Genomic DNA, 23175 nt, shown 5'->3' with positions numbered 1-23175 from the left:
ACCTTTGTTAAGTAAACATGGTCAAATAACTTTTCAATAATGCATCAGGTCTTTATTAAAACACTGCATCAGTATTGACATGAGAGTTCAAAACTCCCCATTGTGTATAAAGCCATCACTGAGGATTGCTCTGAACTTGTGTTTAATGTAAATGATTTTAGTTCAACTCTAACAATGTTACCTGTAACATACAGGCTTGTAATATATGGACCATTATAAGACAATACAACAATCAACAATGTATGAAACTGCTTTCATAATGATTACAGTGAGATGGACACCTTTTCTGTATTTAGTTACTGGAATTGGGCATGTGTATGCTTAAATAAAAGCCATTTCAAAACAGATTAAAAAAGGAGCTTTATTTGGTGTGGTGCCCATTACATTGGTAACACTATTAGATAAATGGAAAGTGAAGATGACCTATGCTTACTGATTAAAATAAAAGAATGTCAACTCAACTCTTTATTTAAGTAATTGATACTTAAAACAGTAAAAGGTCATTAACATATACAAACTGTTTGTGGGGGAAAAAAAAATTTGTTTAGGTCAACTGTAAGAATCTGAACATGACTCTGATCAAGGTTTACTCGTGCTTCCTCCCTCCCCACCATTTTCAGGTATGACAGAATGGTGCACTGCAAAGCTTCTGGAAAGTGTTTTAACACTCAGTATTTGCTTTTAATGATAACACTCCTGTAATTCTGATCAGAGCAAACAGCCATCATTCAGGGGGCCTGTCCTGTATGCCCTCCTTTAAAATCATGCTGTGATCAGGCTATTTCCTGTGCACGTCAGAGGCCCTCAAAGATGACCTGATTCGAGACTGAATACTGCATCATTTGCAAGTGTGCATGAATATTGTGATCACGTCATTATTTAATGTCTTTAAGCAGAAAACTGTATTTTCCAAAGTCATTGTCATTTGGTGCTATAAGATGGTCTTTTGTGGCTTTGGCAAGTTTCATCAAAAGGAATTCCCTGCGCTCCCTCCATTCTTTTAGTTCCTGCTCCCCGTGAGCCAGCTTACACAAGTCATCCTCTGTGCACGTGCCTTTGAGGAACCTGCCAAAGAGTGACAGCAAATGTCAACCATCGAAAACAATCAGACTCGTAACAAGACACATAGTATGCGTTGTTTCTGATAAACCTACCTCTCACAAACTTTGAAAGTGCCTGTGGGAAATCGATACTGCCAGCAATTCTGATCATCCTCAGAGTTGAAAACTCGTTCTTTGTGTTTTTCTGAAGTGATATGCTGCTGCCACTGCTTCTCACTGTTGCAGTTTTTACCACAGAGCCAACAATGATTGCCAGCCTGCAGAAACAATTCCATTTAATTAATTAACAAATAAATACATTTTAGAAATTTCACAAAAATATGCAGAGTAGACACACTAGATCCAACTATTTTCTGCTTCATCAATAAATAGCACTAGGAACAGAATAACATTGTTGTTAATGAAAACACTTTCATGAAAGACAGGATAAATGATGGATTTAGCAATCATGGTATCACCCACTATTTGGCGAAGCCCTGTTACATAAAACTTGCACACTGGCCATCTTGTTCAATTAAAGCTGGATGCGACGAGTGCCGTCCGAATAGGATTGTAAAACCATATGCTAATTGGCTAACACCTATTCAAGCAGAAACCCTGGATAATTGCCACAATGCTTAGAATAACCAACATTTCCAAAAAGAACTTAATGTTCTATACAATAAAACTTAACAAGTGACAGAGCTTGTTGAACTCGACAAGAACGCCTTTTACAGAGGTCAGCTTGAAGGATAGTTTTCCATAGACTTATACAGGATTTGACCTTTGACCTCATGGCCAATAAATAAAAAGGCACATTTAACGAAATTCAGCACTGGCTTTGCTTCCAGTTAAAAAAAAAAATTAAATAAAACATTCATAATTCAGGATGCATAATTACGGATGTTGCCACTGAACAAAGCCTCAATTACATTCTACTGAATAGGACACAAATAGACTTTCCGCTTATAATTCTGAAGTATGCTGCCTGGGGCGCATGTGTAGCTAGTGCATTATAATGCAAATTCTTTATATACGAATCCACACAGCCACAAAAAAAATACAGACATCCACATCCTCATAACTCAGTCTAGTCTGATGACTAATTTATATCACACAGACTTTAGCGATCACACGGACGCAGGAAATATAATCCAGGCAAAAGAGTGTACTTAAAGTAAGCACAGGCTTGTACTCCAGTCCCCACATAGCTATTCCTCTCAATTCTACCCCAAACTCACATTCTGTTTAAGGATCTATGCCCAAGTATAATTCTTACTATTTCAGCTCCCATTTCGATCGCCCATTCACTCTCTCTTTCAGACACCCCTTCCAAGTATGTATGAACACAATGAGATTCATAACTTTATGCACTCTTTGGCTTAACTTAATGGGGCGATCGTGGCTCAAGAGTTGGGAGTTTGCCTTGTAATCGGAAGGTTGCCGGTTCGAGCCCCGGCTCCAACAGTCTCGGTCGTTGTGTCCTTGGGCAAGACACTTCACCCGCTGCCTACTGGTGGTGGTCAGAGGGCCCGGTGGCGCCAGTGTCCGGCAGCCTCGTCTCTGTCAGTGCGCCCCAGGGTGGCTGTGGCTACAATGTAGCTTGCCATCACCAGTGTGTGAATGTGTGTGTGAATGGGTGGATGACTGGATATGTAAAGCGCTTTGGGGTCCTTAGGGACTAGTAAAGCGCTATATAAATACAGGCCATTTTACCATTTAATTTGGGCAATTTTTGGTCCACGCTTGGGCTTGGTTAACCTTCATACTATCACACCACACCTGGGCCCAAAACGAAAAGCGAGCCAGGACATAATGCACAGCGTTAAAATGTATTCTGGCATGTATGCATCACTCAGTCCAAGTACACTTTAGTGTACTAGTCGATTAAAAACTGCTAACTTATCTAAAAGGCAGAACTCACCAGGAAACAGGAATAATTAGGGACAATCTAAAAAACAAGGTGAAATAGCATCCACACAAATACCATGTTGTTATACATTAATGAAATAGGAATGATTAAGTTTAAGTTAATAGTTACCAGGTAGTGTAGTTTACTTGCAAATTAGGGAAAGAACCACAATTTAATAGTCTAGCTGCAAACACCCCTGAGCACAATATTAACTAGATGCCACTGAGCTACATTTCATATCCACTAACTTATCAACTCACCACTTCCTCTGCGTAGTCAGTTGGCATGTGGATCTGTTTCCCATTTTCTCTGACTGAGTTAGTGGAAGTTTCATCACCCCAGCCAGGCCTTTGAGACTGCAGCCATTGCTCATAAAGTTGATCCATATCTCCAACTAAATGAGGGGATATAATGTGTTTGCCACATCACATTCACCAATTAAATTTTACACATTAAGAGAGCCAATCGCTTCAACAAAACTCACTGTTGTTTTCCTTCATGTAGGTCCAAAGGTCTCTTTCTTCCACACTGTGAGCAAATGTGCAGTTCCCAATGTACTGACACTTCTTGCCAGCTGTCACATGCATGCAAATCTAAACAGAGACCAGAAAACATTTGGTCTCCATTATTCGAAATCTGAATATATTATATGTCTGGCAAATATAAGATGGGAAGACTGTGCTGGAAACATACCTCAAATTGAGATGGAATGGGTTTTTTGGTTGGAAGCGGTCTTACAGTTGTCCACTTTTTCCTTTCATGGGAACTTACAAGCACCACCCGCCTGTCTTTTGCCCACCTGAGACAGAAAGACAGCGTGACTCAATAATGACATAATGGATTGTAGTCCCCCACATACACAAAGACATCCAAATACTTACGTGTGTCTTGCCTTGGCTGTGCAATACTTCTTGTTTTTGTCAGCTTCACTTAGTTGGCCGTTTCTCCAGCACTGGCCACAAACAAACATCATCTTCAGATTCGGAGGTCCAAATCTTCTCAGTGCACTGGGAAGCTGCTGATTATATTTTGAAGGACTTGTTAAAATCTGTGACTAAATATAAATTTTCCCTTCGCGACAATGAAACAACTAAAAGAATTAAAGGAATGTATATACTGCAAGGCTAATGACAATGGCAACAGCTTAGCGTGGGGAAAATAATTACAAATTCAGCAGCAGATCAAGTAAGTTGGCTCACTTACAAGGAAATGAACAATGTGTCATGTTTGTAGTACTGTCATTTTAATGGAAAGAATATCAACCACAAATCCATAAAAACCACATTACATATAAGTTATAAACTGATTTGGATATCATTGAGTAAAATAACACTGAATCCCCAAACAAAGCATCTTACAGCTTGGTGGAGAAACCCCTGTTGCAGCCTCTTGTAGTTGGTCACCAGGTTTGCACACATCTCAGGAGGGATTTTGGCCTACTCCTCTCTATAGAAGCTGTCTGAATCCTTTAGGCTTCTTGGCTGCCAGTTGGCAACTCAAAGCTTGAGCTCCCACCGATTTACTATAGGATTTAGCACTAGAGACTGGCTAGGCCACTCCATGACCTTAATATGATTCTTTAGCCACTTCTTTGTCTGTTGGCAATGTGTTTTGGATTACTGTAATGCAGGAAGACCCATCCACTACCCATCTTCAGTGTTCTGGTTGAGAGAAAGAGGTTCTCGTCTCGCCTTCTCTTAGACACTTAGAGGTTCACTGGCAAACTTAAGATAGGCCTGTACATGTTGATGGTCTTTCCAGCCTTGTGCAGGTCTACAGTCTTGTCAGTGACATCCTCTGACAGCCCTTTGGTCTTGGTGGTGGAAAGGTTGTAATGGAAGACATTTCATAGCCCTTTTCCACTAGTACTTACTTGACTCAAGATGTTTTCCATTTCAACGGCGCACCACTTAAATGTGCATGGGGTCATTATAGCAACGTAGCAAAAAGTCCTATGACGTCATTTGTATGCAACACAAACACCACAACGATGGAGATGGCATACCTGCTGCTTGGTGTATGTAGGGACCATGGTGTTGTTTTATTTGTAGCAATTTCCCTTGCTGCCGGGTTTCAAAAATGGCCGTTTTTATTTTCATAAAGGAGACGCTCTCATGACTGATCAAGTGACGTCAATCAGTGGCATGCGGTCACATGGTCGGATTGCCTCAGATTGCTTGGAATCCCAGCCAAGTAGGTACTAAAAAGGTTCCAGGTACTATCACCTAATGGAAAGCCCTTAAAAATGAGTTGAGTTGAGCCGAGCTGACCCAAGTACTTACTAGTGAAAAAGGGCTCTCTGTGAGAGCACAAGTATCTGTAACTGACTAAATGGCTGTTTGCCCAATCTGTGGGAGTCAGAATTCTGTTTGGGCTGTAGGGTATCAAATACTTATTTCACTCATTGACACGCAAATCAATTTATGCAATCGATTTTTTGTTTTGATTGAATTGTTGTCTCCATTAAAATGAATATACCATAAAAATTAGAGACTGTTTATTTCTTTGTGAGCAAAAAAGAAATTCAGCAGAGCATCAAACAATTACTTCCCCCACTGTACTTTAATTCAGGGCAAAAAACGGTCTAAAATACGGGTTCTTCATTTCCTTATTGTTAAATGTAAAACAGAAATGTTTTACACTTAACCCTTAAATTCATATGTCAGAGACAGGAATTTTCCTTTGGGATCAATAAAATTCTTCTTATTGTTATTTTATGTATGTTTAATGTAGAAATACCTACTAGAGAAAGGGAAAAACAAACAAACACTGGTTTTACCTGCGCTCCCTGCAATGAAGCTGTTGCATTCCAAAACTTATTAGCCTCTTGGACAATGTTTTCGTGAGTGATACCTGTGTAATCCAGAAAACCAAATATCCATGTAATTTGATTTCTTTTTTAAAAACATAGCATTTAAAATGACAATCTTTTATGGGAAAGAAAAGGGAGCATTTCAGATGCAATACCACCCAGTTCTTGTATCATTTTCAAAGAATAGTCTTACCAAGCTCGTGCTGCATCATCCAGACCTTCAGCTCGATGAGGCTGTGGGCGTAGAAACAGTCATCCTCTCTCACGCAACCGTACCGGACTTCGTGGCGACAAAGATCCAGCTGGCAATGGGGACTCAAGGGTCTTATTTTGGAATACCGGACTGTATTCTCTTTCAAAATGTGGACCAGGCACCTTCAAAAAGAAACAGAGTGATCAAACTCGCAATCTGATAATTCTTATGTATTTCCAGAATATCTTCATATTCTAAGATCTAAACACTGTAAGAGTAAATCCTTTAAGTCACAAATAAAATGAGGATGGTTTCATGTGCTGAAATGGTGATTGACTTACTTATGATCCTCAAAGTCATGCTTTGTCACAGGATGAGAACAAACTGAAGGGTCATCTTTGTTGGTCTTGCTGATTATTCTGGGTTTGTGGTCAAAGCACACCTGCAGAACAGCACATTTCCCATAAAATATCTGTTTTAGGCATTAAACTAACAAGACAATAAACTATATATACACACTTTTATGCTATACACACTTTGATCACCTATAAAACGTGAGCAGCATAAAAAGTGTCTCTCATTCCATTCCAATGAAAATGAAAAATATATTTACTACTGTGGTTAAATGAGCCAGTTTATTCATTTCATAAATGTCTGCATTGTTTTCTGCATTTAACATATTTGAGCAAAAGAATCAATTTACAACGAGGCCAAAGATTTTCTCCTCAACTCACAAGGAAAAAACAAACAAATCCCCACATGGCCACATGCAGCAGCACTACAACACTATCACTACAGTCTATGAGATGAATGCACACTGATAGATATCCTACTTCACCATCTGTGCATCAGCACATTTATTTGAAACAAAACAGTTTCGCACCAAAACATTTAGCATAATATTAAATGTGAGGATTTTTCCCCCTTGAATTTGTATTTCCAATTACTTTTAAAACACTGAACCGAAAATATAAATCTTTTTAAAGCGAAGATTTGGCACTTTAATATAACTTAACCAGAAGTACTGGTCATGCCTTGCATACATCCACACTAGTTTTGGATAAGACACTAAATCAAAATACACACCCCACAGAGAAACATGAATATCCCATGATGCTCCTGCAAGATCTTGGGAACAGTCAACCTGATGTTGGAGTTTGGCCCAAAAGGATCGAAGAGCAGTTCTCTGGAAATAAATCCTTTCCGCTCCAGAGTCCAAACATCAATTTCTTCTTGGCAGTATGCAAATGTGCAGTGGCCAGGATACAAGCAATCTTTTCCAACAGCCACCTCTGCAACACGCAAGGTCACGTTTTATTATCACAAAGAGTGCTAGAAGCAAAGTCAGTCATAAAACATGTTACAGATGTTCCTCTGAAGATAAATGTGTACATGTTCAGTAGGGATAAGTAGGTAAAATAAAACAGGAAATAGCAGTGCTGTTGCATGATTTTTTCCTGCCTTGCTTTTCTGAGTGAAAGGTACAGAGAGGGAATGGGGCATATTGTTGTTGCTCCTTTAAGCCAGAGGCAGACTTAGTCACAGAGCTGAACTGACATCTGTGTTCATGAGAAAGCCAGTGTGGGGGGGGGGGGGGGGGGGGGGGGGGGGACACGCTACACTAGACACTGACACTGTTGTAATACACGTCATGCCTCTGATTTCAGAATGCTGGCAAGCTTTCTGAAAACGCACACTGGGACAGCATTACGCCACATTTGTTGGTTTTAGTGTAAACAAGCAAAGAGGGAATGGGACCTACTAAGAGGGATTTCTTATCTTATTCAGTCTCTGTAAAAAGGTGGTAAATGATTCGAGTTTAAAGTGGGGCTATTAAGCTTTTCCTTATTTTCTATGTCATGTATACAGTTAAAATGGTGGATGATCAAATAAAATACAGACCAAACTTCTATTTGGGAGTGGCAACCAATCAGAAGAAAGTTTAAAGACAGCGTAGCCTTAAAAGGGAGAGGAGCTGAACTGGTAATTATATGATAATTAAGGTTTTTTTGCAAAGTTATCAAACAATAACAATGCGGAGCTGAAGATGAACATAACAAAATAAGCGCAATGTAACAATGCAAATGTGCAAAAAGAGCTTTGATAATTCAGGTATTTCTTGGCAAAACAAACGTAAATTAATGTTTTGATTTAGTGTAAAGGAGGGGAACTCCAGGCCGGTGTCCTGCGGGTTTTAGATATCATCCTGGGTTAACACACCTGAATCAAATAATTAGTTCATTACCAGGCTTCTGGAGAACTTCAAGACATGTTGAGGAGGTAATTTAGCCATTTGAATCAGCTGTGTTGGATCAAGGACACATCTAAAACCTGCAGGACACCGGCCCATGAGGCCAAGAGTTCCCCATCCATGCTTTGGGGAATCAACATAAATAAATGAAACAGGTTGTGAGAAAGGCATTTACACTAAAAATAAATTAACTAACCTTTGCAAATGTAATAAGGTCCAACATATTGAGTTTTTGTTGGTCTGGGTCGAATGAGTTTCCATGTTTTGTCTGGCAAATGCTTGATTCTGCCAAGTAATACATCCTTTTTGCATTTATGGTCTTCCGTATGAAGTGTGTAATCCAACACTCCAGGCCCTGTGAATAGAGAAAATATGAAACAAGTTGCACCAAACCCTACTTCCCATCCCATCCTCAAAGACGGTGACAAATTTGAGCTTACAGCAGAACAAAAAGCAGACAGTTAAATAAGTGTACTGTCAAAACAATTCCTCACCAGTTTTGACATAGCACACTGAACAGGCTTGTTTGAATTCATGCGTTTCAGCTAGGGGGTTCTTTGCTAAATCAACAGCAGCAGGGAGGCCTTTTACATCAGGCATACCCACAGCCATCCCCATTGGGGTGTGATTATTGTTGATCTGTAATAACAAAGAAAAACAATGTGATATGAGCCTGTAACAAAGATTGAACTGATGATGGTTCGATATTATTGATAAACAGTAATTACCTGTGGAAGGAATCCACTTGGAGCATAATCTGAAACTGTGACAGTAGGAGGGGAAAAAATGCTTATTTGTGTATCTGATACAGATGGAAAAATAGTGATCTTAGCCCAAGTAAAGAGGTGAAGTAGCATACCTGGTTTAAAGTCTGATATGCTGAGACTATCCAGAGAGTCCAGTGGTGGTGAAATGGGGTCAAAAGTGTCCATACCAAAATACGCACTTGACCCCGATTTGTGATAGAGAGGCGGCAGCGTTACAGTGCACTGATGTGGACCACTGGGGAGAAAAGGGTTGATGTGCGATGGCATCAGGAATGGACTTGACATGGAACTGCCTGAGGCAATACTGGCAGGTAAAGGAAGAGGCCCCTTCACCGTAGGAATAACCTGACAGAGGAGATTAGGGAAAGTCACACGTCTGTTCAAATATAAACTCACTGTCTTATTGATTTGCCAGGGATTCTGCTAACTAACCATAGTAGATTCGGGGCCAGCTTGGTCCAGAAGATCATCTAGGTCGTCCCCAATGATGTCCGTATCAAAATCTTGACTAGTATCAAGAATTGGGTAAGGCTTACTGGCTCGGCACCCATTTACGAATGTGAGTGCAGGGAGGGGATCGGACGTGGATGCAGACACAGGCAGGGCGACAGATTCGAAGCCTGGAGGTTCAGATGAGGGGACAGATGAAATATTGTTGGTAGAGGGGAGTTCATCCACCACTGCTTCATTCAGAGGTAGGTGCACTGCCACCGGAAGTTGGATGGGAGCTGGTCCTGGAGTCAAAACACTGCTATCCTGGGTTAACTGAGGCACTTCTAAAAAACACATAACAGGATGGACAGATTGAGTGATTTTAGCCCTGGCATCTTTTGATATGCAAATAAAAAGGTTATCAAGGACCAAAACTTACCAATTTCTATATTTTCAACCGAATCTGAGCCATAAGAAAACTGGAAAATACAAATTGTTATTGATCACCTTGTGTCTTGGAAAACTACTGCTACATATTTTCTTTTGTGTGGCTGAGGTTGCTTACCTTGTCACATGACGCATCTTGATAACTTGATCCTCTCAAAACATTCAAGGCAGGCTGTAAATAAATAAATAAAATCTTTTTATGAATTCACTTCCTTATCATTCGATTAACACAGCAATTCATTGAAAACCACCTCCATGAATCAGAGTGGTTTTACTTGTTTTGAGCGTAACCGGGGACCCATTATGCTCCAAGCTGGGTTTTTTTTGGACAGAGCAGTTTTAGCTCCTTTTCCTTTAAGCAAACTTTGTTCTGAGTGGCTATTCCATTGTGAACAGAAAGTCTAAACAACAGGTGGTCAGGTGGAGTATGTGTGGAGAGCAGGTGTGGGCTCACAGACAGGGACAACTGCAGTAAGCAAAGCAACTGATTAGCATCACATTAAGCCAAAAGTTGTAAAATCTGACTCAAGCTTAACTTTTAGTGCACTCTGAATCCTGAGCTTTTGGATTGTAGGGATTACACGTTTATGTCAAATATTTTAGCTGCCTTAAGTCTGACATCATCATCATTTCCAGGTCCAAACTCAAACAAACACTGATATCGCAGAGTTAAAATTGCCCTAACTTGTCAATAAAATGTTCCGTGTGGTTGCTCTCCCACGTGTTACGATAAAGTTTAACATCCAGGTATCCATGAAAAAGGGGCTTTACAGGATTGAAGTGTAACAGAACCTAAAGTCAGCAGGAAGTTAGCTTGCTAGTTTCCATCTAAAGTTGATCCACCTTGTTCTGACAGAGGGATTTATAAATAAAACAAACAAACAAAAAAAACAAAAAACGTGCAGCTCTGCTCTCTCTTTGAACATCAATGGAGACTGAAAACTAAACAGGAATGGAGGATGAACGTTAAGTTGAGTGTCCCTGTTGGGCAGAGACAGATGCAATCATGTGGCAGTGAAAAAGATGCTGAAAACAGACCAAACTTCAGTCAAGAGAATGCCTGTGATGATCGATCCACAACACAGGGTTAGTCATGCACCTACTGAGCCTCAGAGATATTCTTTTGTGAAGAATAGTTACATCGCAGGGTTTTAAAAACTAAGCCTAAAGATGTGATACATATGAACTGTGCTAATGAACAGCTAGAGAAGCATACAACAATCACAGGAATTTTTTAAGGGGTTTGTTTATAAATAAAAAAAAATATACAGAGCATTGCAACATGTAAAAAAGAGAACAGCCTTAATGAACACAGTAGGAGCTTGGACCCAGAAGCAGGGTTTGTAAGTCATTGCTTAATTAGCGGATATACAAAAAAATAAAGAAAATTCTGAAAAACCTAACAGGTCCCCTTTGTCATCATACATCCATACCTTACTCCTCACATAAGCTTTACGGATTTTCAACCCCAAAGTTTTGGCAAGGTCCTGAGTCAGCTGTGTGACACTGGAGTCCTGGGGAAACAACATAGGACAGTTACCGCCTTTGATTCTTTATGTTTTACAGCTATTAATAATCTCCTACATCCTATTCATGTTAAATTAAGATTTTTTTTTTCTCGAAATTTTTCACTGCACTATTTTACCAACCTGGAGAGTCTATCTAAAATTAAATCTGACAGATACCCCCCTCCATTCATAGTATTCTATACAAATACATGACAGAAACATGGTGCAGTTGAGACCACTACTTTATAAAGCAGAGCTTCTTAAAGCATGGCTGTAATACAAAGTCTTCCTGACATTTTTTGTATCCAAGGTTACATTTGCAGTCCTTCAAGCAAGCAAATTTCTGTACCAGAATGCGTACAGAGGTTAGGGGAAAGAAAGGGTGTGGGTGGAGGTGGACAAAAATTTGGCTACAGACCAAACTTTCTTCATTTTTTATATTATCTATGATGATTCAAAGTGCACATGTAGAATTACTACTTTTATACCTTTACTACAAAGATCCAGTGAATGTAACAGCACATGTTCATACTTCTGGTATATGGTTTATGCAGCACAATACACCTTTTATGAAAACAATCTCTAACTCACTATAACAAAATCTTTAAAATCTCTGTCTGCAAAATACTCCTACACGATCAAGAGTTAAGCAGACAAACTTGGCATACAGGTATGTCTGCCCCTGAAGGTGCTTCTCTGTCATATAGGCCATGTGGCCAAGCAACCACCTACCATTAGGCTAAAATGACCAATTACTGGTGATTTATGCTTCTGATACGTCGTAACCTCAAACTCCTATAAAAACCCTATGGTCTCTGCGCTCTACAAAGTCTACCTGTGGAAGTCTAAAGCAGGCCTTTGTTATGGTCAGGTTTTTCCCCCTTCAGGGGCTAACATTGTTGTCCCTCACGCTTTTCCACATCTTTGTATATTTCCCTCGTATACGACAATTGCCACGATTACCCTTCAAGAATTTGCTGACATTTGTGAATCCTTATGTTGATGCTATGGTTGCTATTCCTTTTATTGAGAGGATGATTGTTATCCTCTCATTGATAAATTCAAAAAGTGCAGCAAAAAAGCAGATAGGAGGAAACAATGATGAACAGGCCAATCACAATATTTTGAGGCTGTGCCAACTTGACATGTAGCTACATTTCTCGGGCGGCGTACGTAAGGCTATGCCGTTTGAGCGGTTTGTAGTTACGACATAGATGGCGTATTTTTCCTGCTGAAGCATAAATCCCCAGAAAGAAGGGAGACCCAGGGGGAAATAAAGTTCCAGCATTTTATTTATTTCTCTCAGCTGGGACACAACCACAAGATAATTAACACAAAGCACCAGCACAAACATAAATACCTGCGACAATGTCAGCCATTTATGTAGGTTTAGTTGTAAAGAAAACTGTAAAGACTCCCCACAGAAATCTAAGTCAGGCCTTATTAGCATTTATGCACTCGTAACACTTAAAGCAGAGTATTGTTTTCATTTCACAGCATTAAGTAGGAATAACTCAGTATTCATTTGAATCCAATTTTATTTATATAGCACCAACATTAGCCATGAGCTGAGATTTGAGCACTATTTGTACGAAAGGAAGAGAAATCAGTAAATTAAGATGGCAGAAAGCAAAACCGATTGCTAATTACACTGAAGACCAGGGTATATCAGTCTATGAAACTTTCTTAAGTCCCGCTCATTTGCTAAAGCAGTCATTTGGTGTATCCTCTATATATATCCAGTATGAGAATTACTAGCTAACTTGTCCATGACAAAAAAAAGGTGGGGTGATTGGGCCTCCTTACCTGAGGCACTGCTAGAGAGCATTTGGCAACAGCCTCATAGGCCTCTTGATGTCGCCCCAACTCTTTCAAGGCTCTTGCTTTTCTGTACAGAGCTCTGTAGTTGCCCTCATTCAACCGGAGAGCCTTTTCACAGTCTTCTAGTGCTTGGTCATAGAGTCCCTATGGAAAAAAAACATGTTACATAGTAAGAATACTGAGGCATGGTCTGTGTGCACAAAACAAAAGTTTCCTGTGTCCTAAATTGACATTACACGTTCAGTGAGTTGACTCAGGTAAGGGTGTGGTGTGTTGTTTTTCCTCCCTGAAGACAGCAGAGTGCTTTTACTGCCATGTAACATGACTCAATACAGGCAAACACACTAACAGGAAAGTAGGGTTGATTTTCCACCAGTTTGATTTACTGGAACCCAGTCTCTCCCATTACTAAGTTACATTTTGATGAATGAAACCTACACCTTTCTGGTGTATTGTTATATGTTTTCAACTAGTTTGAAATGGATTTAATACATGACATACACTATAATTTAATATCTTAGAGCAAGACTAGCCATTTCTTAAGATTCTTTGTCTTTGTGCTAAGCAGTTGCTATCTGTATTTAGACTTGAGAGGTATTACACTCACAAAGAAAGAAAGCAAATGAGCATATTTCCTAAAATGTGACATTTTATATATATTTTATTTTTTCTAAATGCAGAGTGTTGGTAACAATTTAAATCAAAGTTAAAAGCAGCACGTGTTATTAAATCACTGTCCAAAATCGAATCAATCTAGTGTCAGCTTCACCAGTACAGAACAGAACTCTTGGATGTGTTTTTATAAAGACCAAAAATATATATCTGGCATAAATCGACCTGGTTATCAAAGTTAAACACCCCACATTCAAGAAGAGATATGAAAAAAAGAAAAAAAAAAAAAAAACCCCACATGTTTTCAGAGGAGCTAAGCACAGGGTTAAACAGGGGGAAATATAAACCGTCTGTACAGCTATCATCACGAGGAATGCGAGGACCCTGGACAATATCATGGATGAGCTCAGAGCAGTGATTAAGTTCCAGAAGGAATATGGTGAGTGTAGTATGATGTGCTCCAGAGAGACATTGCTACACTTTCTGGACTGCATTTAGACTGTGCTGAGCCCCTGGAATGTGTCCATCTTACTTACAGAGGAAACTTTCTCCTGTCAATGCAGTCTGAATTCAAACTGAATTCAATCTGAACACACTGTTTGTATTCCTTCACTACCAAATTGCTCTGGCAATCAGTTGAGCAACCAAATTTGGCACACAGATAAATCTTAAACCCATTAAGTTTCTTATTTACATGGCAAATAATGACATTATCATGCTGCCTAGCAACCACATACCACTGGGTTAAAATGACCCATTTCTAGCATTTATGCACCTAAGAAACCTTATTAAAACATTCTGTCATTTTAATTTCACAACATCTTCCCATCCACAAAAAATTGAATAGTGCATGACATGTGTCATAGCAACCATCTACCAACAGACTACAATAACAATTACACAGCAGAGCAGGGGAGCAACGAAAAAAAAATATGATTAAGTAAATCACTTTGCCAACAGCACAAACAGACCAAACAATAAGGTAGCTTGTTTTTCACATCCAAAATTTTAGTACAGTATCTTATCCTTAAAGTTTTCCTTCTCACCATTATGCATTTTACTAACAAAACTAATATGTAAAATTTAAGAGCAAAGTTTGAAAGTGACTTGTGATCAATGTCGTGCTCACAACTTACCGGAACAATATTTAGGTATGCCGCAGCTCGATTTGCATACAGCTTTTCTAGTAAACCTGTTTGAACACAGATATCTTCTGATTCAGCATAATCTGCTATATTCAGTGCTTCAGTAAACATCTCGATGGATTTTGTCCATTCTCCTTCCCTAAACACGTCGTTTCCTTCTCCAAACAGATTCCACACAAGGTCCTTTATGAACACCTGGAAAATTTAAAACATACAAATAAAACAAAACATACAAAGTCCAGTAATATAGTAATACGTCTTTACACAGATGCAGGAAATTACATGTTGCCTTTTATTTTTTTACCCAATAAATTAAAATAACATCAAATTTGTTTAACTCAAATTTTGATGGAACTGGGTCACCGTACATTCAAATTTACACTGCTTACCTCATACTGCTCCTGACTCCCAGGAAATGGAAGGGTTGATCTAGAAGAAAGAAATAAAAATGAAATTACAAAGTGCCAGCCATTAAATAAATTATGTATGTGTGTGAGAAACTGTAAATTACATTAATTACGCTGATCTTTTTTACCCTTTTTTTTTTTTAAAGTAAAACATCCTAAAAACTGTATTGAAACCAAACCATCCATTTTGTAATCGGAAGGTTGCCGGTTCGAGCCCCGGCTCGGACAGTCTCGGACGTTGTGCCCTTGGGCAAGACACTTCACCTACCGCCTACTGGTGTTGGCCAGAGGGGCCGATGGCGTGATATAGCAGCCTTGCCTCTGTCAGTCTGCCCCAGGGCAGCTGTGGCTACAACTGTAGCTTGCCTTCACCAGTGTATGAATGTGAGAGTGAATGAATAGTGGAATTGTAAAGCGCTTTGAGGGGTCCCGAAAAGCGCTATATAAATGCAATCCATTATTATTATTATTATCATCATCATCTACTGGTTTGGTTCTGACTGTATTGTTAAGTTATACTAAATAGTAGTGACTGCCAGGAAGTAAAATTGTATTACGATTCTAATCAGGGTGTGGTTTATGTCACAAGCAGTTCACAAACCTACATTTCATTTAGATGTCAACACAGACCTACAGTCATTATCAAGCTTAATATCATCAACAGTCATCAATTATTTGATGCAATGTTAAACTAGCTGGATAAATTGCTACACTAAAAGGTTCCATTGTGCCATTAAATGCTATCATGGAAAAGTTTGTCTTTTTTTTCTCAAAGGCTGTTTTCCACTACAGCTGCTGCCTGGTATGTAGAGTTGCATTTCTTCTTTTAAACAGTGGAGTAGGAGGGCGATATATTCTAGGCAGTCCTTTCAACCAAGGCATGATGAGCTCCTCTGCATACAACAAAATACCACTTTGCTCGTTGCCATGTTTTTGAACAATTAAGTATTTAATGATTCGGTGTGAAAAAATCTAAGTGGCAGACCTATTTCATTCATCTTTGTCAACTTTACACACACAGACTACATCACAGTGACGGCATTCACCATAGTATTTTAAGTATCACTTTTGTTTTAAAACAAAATGCCCTTGGTGGATTAGATGAAATGAAAAGCTAAACTGCTTTGCTCAGCTCTAAAACAACATGTGGTCATAAAGGAATTCTGCCTGATGCTTGAATACGAAGCTAGAAACAAAACTGAAGTAATACCAGTAATCGGCTGTCTCTCTTACCTCCAACTGATATTAACAACCCAATGAGATTGTGGTGGACTGTTAGTTACTCTTAAAGGGGGGGGGGGGGGGGGGGGGGGGGGGGGTAGAAAGACAAGATTTTATTTTCAATCTGTTCCTTTACAATCATCCAATGGGTATTGTGTTATCTGACTAAGTATTTTAAGTAGCGGAATTTAAGTATTCGGGGTCTTGTTTGTGAGTCAGCAGAGAGGGGGGCGCGAGATCGACAGACGGATTGGCGCTGCAGCGATGCGGACACTGTACCGGTCCATTGTGGTAAAGAGAGAGCTGAGTGTAAAAGCAAAAACTCTCGATTTACTGGTTGACGTGCTTACTTTCACCTACAGTCATGAACTTTGGGTAGTGACTGAAAGAACGGTATCGCAGATCCGAGCGTTAAAAATCAGCTTTCTCCAAAAGGTGGCTGGCCTCTCCCTTAGAGATAGGGTGAGGAGTTTGGCCATCTGGGAGGGGCTCAGAGTAGAGTGAAGAGCAAAATAGTGTTTAAAAAAAAAAAAAAAAAAAAAATAGTGTAATATCATATGAAGAAGCCATGTGCTACATGCTTAAAACCTCAAGAAATGTATTTATATTGTGTGACAGGATTACACTGAAGGGGGGACGTCAGGGATGTCACCAGAATCAATACTACTTATGATTCCATACCAACATCCACAGGCGATGTATGCACAGAGGTGGCCATTCTTCTGAAACTGAAGAAGGATATAAGTGTTCTAATCTAGCCAAACATGCTGAAGTAGAATACTAGAAACAAAGCCCACAAGCACAGGGAAAAATACAAATGGGACAGCAAAAACTACACTTGGAAGATGGCAAGTAGTGCAGCTCTGCTCCAACTCAAGAAAGGCAGATTCAGCTATGAGAGTACTTTGCACTCAAGGGTGGCTGACAAAGGGATAATGGTTCACTCTTAAAAAGCAGTGTTCAAATAAACCAAACCTTCCACGACACAATGGAGCTGTGATGTCAACTCTGAATGATCAGATTTAGGGCGTTAAGTTGGTGCATTGCATTGATGTCTCATTTATGTTAATGTTTGTACGATAATGTTTAGGTTTTTACAGTAATGTTTATGTTAGCTTACCTGTCGGAAAACTTCTCAGCATGATGCTTGCTAAGCGAACACTATGTAAATTTTGTTAGCCAATGAGTGATACGCAAGAGGAAACAATTAAACAGAAGTAGCTACAAACTTAAGTCCCCCCCCTCACACATTAACATTTCTTCTGAATAGTCTTTCACCTATCTTTAGGTAGTTAATCTGTAGGTTGGATCATGTCAATAATTATTTAGTTTAATTGACATTGAACACTACGCCATCTGAGAAACTATGATATATAACTACATTTCTGATAAGTAACAGTTTTTTCTAATTCTGTTTTACTAGTATTAAGATGAGTTTCCAGGCTTTGCACCTCTCAAATGGCTGAAGTAATGACAGAGAGCATCTTTAGGATGGTTATCAGCATCTGGGAACATCATCTCAAAGATAAGAGCAAGCGTCACTCCAGAGCATGTTCACTGCAATCGTGAATTCATGAGCTGGAAAGAAAATCTTTTTGATTTAATTTAAACCCTAACTTATGGACAGAAGCCGTTTTTAATTTCCTATTTGCACATTAACTTTTGTTTAAATCCTACTAGCAATTTAATTTGTATTACTAACCTTTAGTTGCAGCCCTAATGCTGATGTAACGTAGCTGTAATATTAGTAGGCTATTCTGCAAACATCCTAACATTTCAGTCTGTATTCTGTCAACACAACATGCATGCATTTTAAATAAAAGATCTGACTCCATGTTTTACAACAACTTTTTAATACATATTTTGTTTAACTACATAAGAGGATCATTTTGTTTGAGTATTGAGAATCATGCGATTCTATTGAGTACTGACTACTAAATGTTTTGGTATCGTGGCATCACTATATATGTTAATGTCAATGATACCCAAATTCAAAGAAGGAAAAAGTGAGTCAAACTGATGTTAAAAAAAAATGTATGTATGTATATGTAAAAATTCAAAAGTAACTTGTTTGAATACCCAAGTAATCTAATATTCTGATACAAGGATATAAACTATTATTGTCACTGATTCCTTTTGCCTATGAATTTTGAGCTTTTGTACCAGCATGTTTCTCCCACTGTTTCTGCCTTAACCTGGAGTAATGAGTCAATGAACCTCACCTCTGACCACAATACTGAGGAGAGTTGTTGAGGATCTCCTGAACCTAAGTAAGCACAGCTCATTACTCAAATTTTCTTTGAAGTGGGTGTAATGTTGTTAATGACTCGTAAACTTAGCAAATAAACTCTCATACGGTCTGACAATGTAATCAAAATGTGAGTGAAAGTCAGAGTGTTTTAGGACACTGGCATAACATTAGCTTACAGCCATCTATCGTTAGCTGTCCAGAGACAGAAGGGCTGCAAGTCTGATGACAGCTAGTGACAATAACTTACTGTGACAACACTCATTATAAATAAACATTATATAGAGTTTTCTTTTGTTAGATCCCTAATTTGAAATCAAGAGATTTCCTCCTCACATCAAGGCTTGAAGTGAGGAGGAAGTCGATAAGGTGGAGACGAGGGAGGAGGCGGATGAAGAGAAAGATGATGAAAATTTTAATGTACGAATCTTAAAACATAAATGAGAGATTGTGGTTTTGCAGACACGTGATCGCTTCCCATGTGACATGAACGTTTCGGCCATTTTAGATGTGTAGCAATCCTGACACGTCAAGTAAGTGAATAACCTACTAAACATTATTATGCTAGAACCCTATGTTTACTTTTAAGTATGGCAACTAACGTCAGTTCAGGAGTGGGGAGAAAGAGGATGAGAGCAATGAGCAGGAGAGAGTAATGGTGTAGGAAGCAGATGAAGAAGAGGCAGTAATATAAATATGAAAAAATATATATATATACACAAGTTATTGGATGTGATCTCTACCGGTTATCACATCTAATGAGGCGGACAGCTCTTGAGCAATATGCACATGACATCACATGCAAAACCATAATAGAATGAAAAACCACACTTTCACAGACCCTAATTTTTTGTATGTAAACAAACCAATAAGATGATTATCAGATTATCAAAATAGTTGCCAAAGCTGACCAAGACTAACTAATAAATGGCTCAGGAAAACAGTCACACACTGAAGAAAAAGAAACAAACCAGGGACACTTACTGGATGAACTGGAGGCCCTTTTGAATCTCCTGCCAGCGGGTCCTTCTGTCCAGACACGCTCCAGACATGTCTGCGTGTTTTGTCCCTTTCCCTCAGTCAGCACCTGAAATTGTATCAGAATCAGAAGATTCAGTAGAGTCATTTTAAAATGACAGGTGAAAACTAAATAAATAAAAAAATTACTTCTCATCATTGACTGGACACGGGCAGATTGTACTAACTAAAAAGCTCCTTTGCTCAGTGTTAACCGTCAGTATATGATTTCAACTTATCAGGGGCTTCTTTGCCGCTTGCCTTCCATTATTTCTAGCTTCCGCATTTAGTAATGACGACATGCTTTTAGTTCCGGAAAGTGACGCTAAACATTTTGTTAGCTTGCGAGGTAATAACAGTAACAACAGAGCAGATACGGGTTAGTATAATGTAGAAGCCATAGAAAGCTACAAAACCTACACACCTGAAGAGTTTGACAATAAGCAGAGCCGTTAGGACCCATTTAAACTTAGCATCTGGAATCAAGCGCTCCATCATCGGATAGCTCATTGCCTCATGTAAATATTTTTGGGTTTGTCACGAAATTCATCAACACAAAGTGCACACTGTGTGCTAAACAATGTGCACAAGTCTTCGAGCATTTATCACCTTCTGACAGTACTGCGGCCACGGCGCATAAACCCGGTAAATGAAGCAGTCAACCCTGGATGGTCATAAATAACATGATATCACCTGTCATTTCTAAACATTTTCAAAGGCACTTCTTAATTGTGGTTGCTAATCGGAAGAGAATATGGGCTGCTACCGAGTCATGCGGACGGTTATACTAGCTTTAGACTAGTATAACCGTCTAAAGCTAAGTTATGTTCCATTAACTTAACAGTCGGACCGAAATTAACTTTATTATTGCAGTGCTTTTGTGTTTAGACACGCTTTTTTTTTCTTTCTAGCCACTAAGCACTCTCCTCTATATGAAGACAGCACTGTGTGGAGAATACATTTATTTCAACAAAGTTTTACAGGAGAGGAGGGAAAGCGCTTCGTGAATATGTCCGATAATGGGCGCATAACAGTTAGCGCACGTGTGTTACCCGCGGACAGGGACCGTCCAGTTCTCACCAGCCATCACCATCGGCTAGCAAATATTAGCAATTTTCATACTGTTCCAAAATATACCGAAGTGATACAACACACGTCTTCTATGTATGCAGAAATACGCGGACGTTACCAAAAACACGACGCTACTCGCCTAAGTTTCTAGGAAGTAGACTGAACCTAACAAAGCATAGGCATGCCTAAGTTAAACTAGTTCCTCAACGCAAACAATAGCGAGGTGTAGCTGTTTAGCTGTAGCTAACACACAATAAATATCAAAGAAATGGATAAGAAGTAGCTGTCGTTCACACTTACATGAATGAGTCTTTATTCCGCACAAACCTTACATCGGCTATCTAAAGGGAGGGAAAGTGATTTTTCGTTATAGCTAAAAGAACTTGGCTAAATGTGGGATATCGCTGAAGGCCGCCCTTTGCTTCTTTTTCTGCTCTGATGCAAGCGAGCGCAAACATCGAGTCCATTAGCTCTGGTGCCCCTACAGGCACTGAAAGGTTGTAGCAAGTAGGATTTAGGTGTGTGGCGATTAATAATAAGACAAAACACGTGGATATTTGTTTATTCTTATTAGCAACAACCTGTCCAAAGTGTACCCTACAGCTAGAATAGTCCCCTAATCATTGGAATCAGTGTAGCTTACAGAGATAAACTTTTATGTTTTAGACTTAAGGGTTTTTTTTGTTTTTTTTTGTTTTTTTATCTTTTTTGTTGTTGTTGTGATTTTTAACCAATACATTAAAATATACATATGCAGAAATTATAGCTAACTGTATAATCTGCATATAATTTTACAATATATTATATAATAAACTGATTGATTCTTTTTTCTTTCTTTTTTCCCCTTCTCTCAATCCATACATGGGGCTCACCATAATTCTAAGATTGTCAGTACTTCAGACTCTCTCTAATGCATATACATTGGCAAGGCACCCACTTTCAATCTCCTTACAATCTACAAAGCACAACATTTCAGACCGCTGAGCCCGAGGCATCCACAGCTCCTCTCCATCAACCCTTGTGCAAATCTTTCTTTGACAGCGCGTTTCCTCCTTGAATTTATCAGCACACAGAGCATTTAAAAATAGAAGTGTGGCTCAAAAACTAGAGGGAGGAGCCCATAAGAGACTTTCATGTGATAGAGGTAAAATAAGGTTCACTTTTTCTCGGAGCAACCTGCAAACAGCTCAAGTTGAGTGATTTGGAGACAAAGTTGGAGAGGCAAGGTTGGGGTACTCTGGACATGTGGAGTGGAGGGATGGTGGTTATATATTGAACAAAGGACATTGTATATGGAGCTGCCAGGCAGGAGGAAAAGAAGATAAGCACAGAGATTCATGGAAGTGGTAAAAGAAGACATGTAGATGATTGGTGTAACAGAGGAGGACATTAGGGATAGGATGGGAACAACTTCAAAGAAGAAGAAGAAGACTAAAAAGCAGTTTAAAAAATATGTTACTCTGTAAATGAAAAAAAGAAAAAATAACTACTAGTGGTCCACTGCTTCACATTGAGCTTCACACTTATAAACAAACCAAGCTCGAAGTTACTTTACTAACAAAGTCTGCACAACACACTAATTATTCTGTTTTTGTAAAGGAAGAGGATGTGATAATATATACAGGAAATTCAGGAAGTTTTGACCACAAGTAGTACACCAATATGTGTGTGTGTGTGTGTGTGTGTGTGTGTGTGTGTGTGTGTGTGTGTGTGTGTGTGTGTGTGTATATATATATATATATACACACACATAAAGTGTGTGTGATAAGGACATAAAGTGGTTTTAGTGTGTATATATTAAGTGTTGGTTGATTAAAAAAAAAAAAAAAGACATAGCTGCACAGATCTTTTTGAGCAAGCACACAACCTGTTATTTGCTTCTTTTTCCCTTCCAAACTCAGTTGGAGAATTCAGGAAATTTTGACCACAGGTTGTCAGCAGGGCAGACAGTGCACATTTAAATATTTAACATTTAAGACATTTTCTTTGTTAAATAACAGTAAAAAGCCAGTAATCCTCTGGTACCATGGAAACCTTCAAAAGTGCCTTCATCTTTCTGCAGTTTCTAAATGATGACTAAAATGTCAAATTCATTATAACACCAGTTTAGTAATCTGTGACTCACAGTAACATCTAGTCATTCATTAAACAAACCCAGGTTTGTCCTAACTGGGTAAACTGTAATGTCTGAACCAGGATGAAATGCTGTTCATGTATTAGTATTGCTTCCAGTTTTAGGGAGTTTTATGATAAAAAAAAAAAAAAGAAAGA

At 39.0% G+C, this 23175-nt stretch overlaps 1 protein-coding gene across 2 annotated transcripts; it reads right to left on the bottom strand.

The window, feature by feature from the left end:
• Positions 1-26: 26 nt before the first annotated feature.
• zc3h7a (zinc finger CCCH-type containing 7A) lies at positions 27-21379 on the bottom strand. 2 transcript variants are annotated; one of them, XM_082529579.1, is made up of 23 exons: positions 21205-21379; positions 19801-19903; positions 15330-15369; positions 14932-15135; positions 13169-13327; positions 11288-11368; positions 9973-10026; positions 9847-9886; positions 9408-9751; positions 9068-9320; positions 8937-8971; positions 8703-8847; positions 8405-8563; positions 7044-7249; positions 6299-6399; positions 5958-6139; positions 5732-5805; positions 3834-3970; positions 3646-3751; positions 3437-3545; positions 3213-3346; positions 1155-1318; positions 27-1065 (listed from the first exon to the last, which is right to left on the bottom strand). In XM_082529579.1, exons 2-23 carry the CDS (start codon positions 19866-19868, stop codon positions 876-878), a joined length of 2985 nt encoding a protein of 994 aa, XP_082385705.1. In that variant the 5' UTR covers positions 19869-19903; positions 21205-21379; the 3' UTR covers positions 27-875. The 2 variants fall into 2 exon arrangements, with proteins under 2 accessions (XP_082385705.1, XP_082385706.1); XM_082529580.1 differs by having other exon boundaries at positions 3834-3967.
• Between the last annotated feature and the right edge of the window lie 1796 nt (positions 21380-23175).

The sequence above is a fragment of the Aulonocara stuartgranti genome (genome assembly GCF_965226115.1).
Source record: "Aulonocara stuartgranti genome assembly, chromosome: 4".
NCBI lineage: Eukaryota > Metazoa > Chordata > Actinopteri > Cichliformes > Cichlidae > Aulonocara > Aulonocara stuartgranti.
Note: the sequence above shows the minus strand (reverse complement) of the source record. Positions and strands in the feature narration are given on the sequence as shown.

What these genes read in the sequence shown, in the direction of transcription:
- zc3h7a (XM_082529579.1), bottom strand. Translation starts at nt 19,868, where the DNA reads ATGTCTGGAGCGTGTCTGGACAGAAGGACCCGCTGGCAGGAGATTCAA. An exon ending in AAGATGCGTCATGTGACAAG is followed by an intron (nt 9,887 to 9,972) that starts GTAAGCAACCTC and finishes TGTATTTTCCAG; the next exon opens with TTTTCTTATGGCTCAGATTC. An exon ending in CTTCATTGCAGGGAGCGCAG is followed by an intron (nt 3,971 to 5,731) that starts GTAAAACCAGTG and finishes AAATATAATCAG; the next exon opens with CAGCTTCCCAGTGCACTGAG.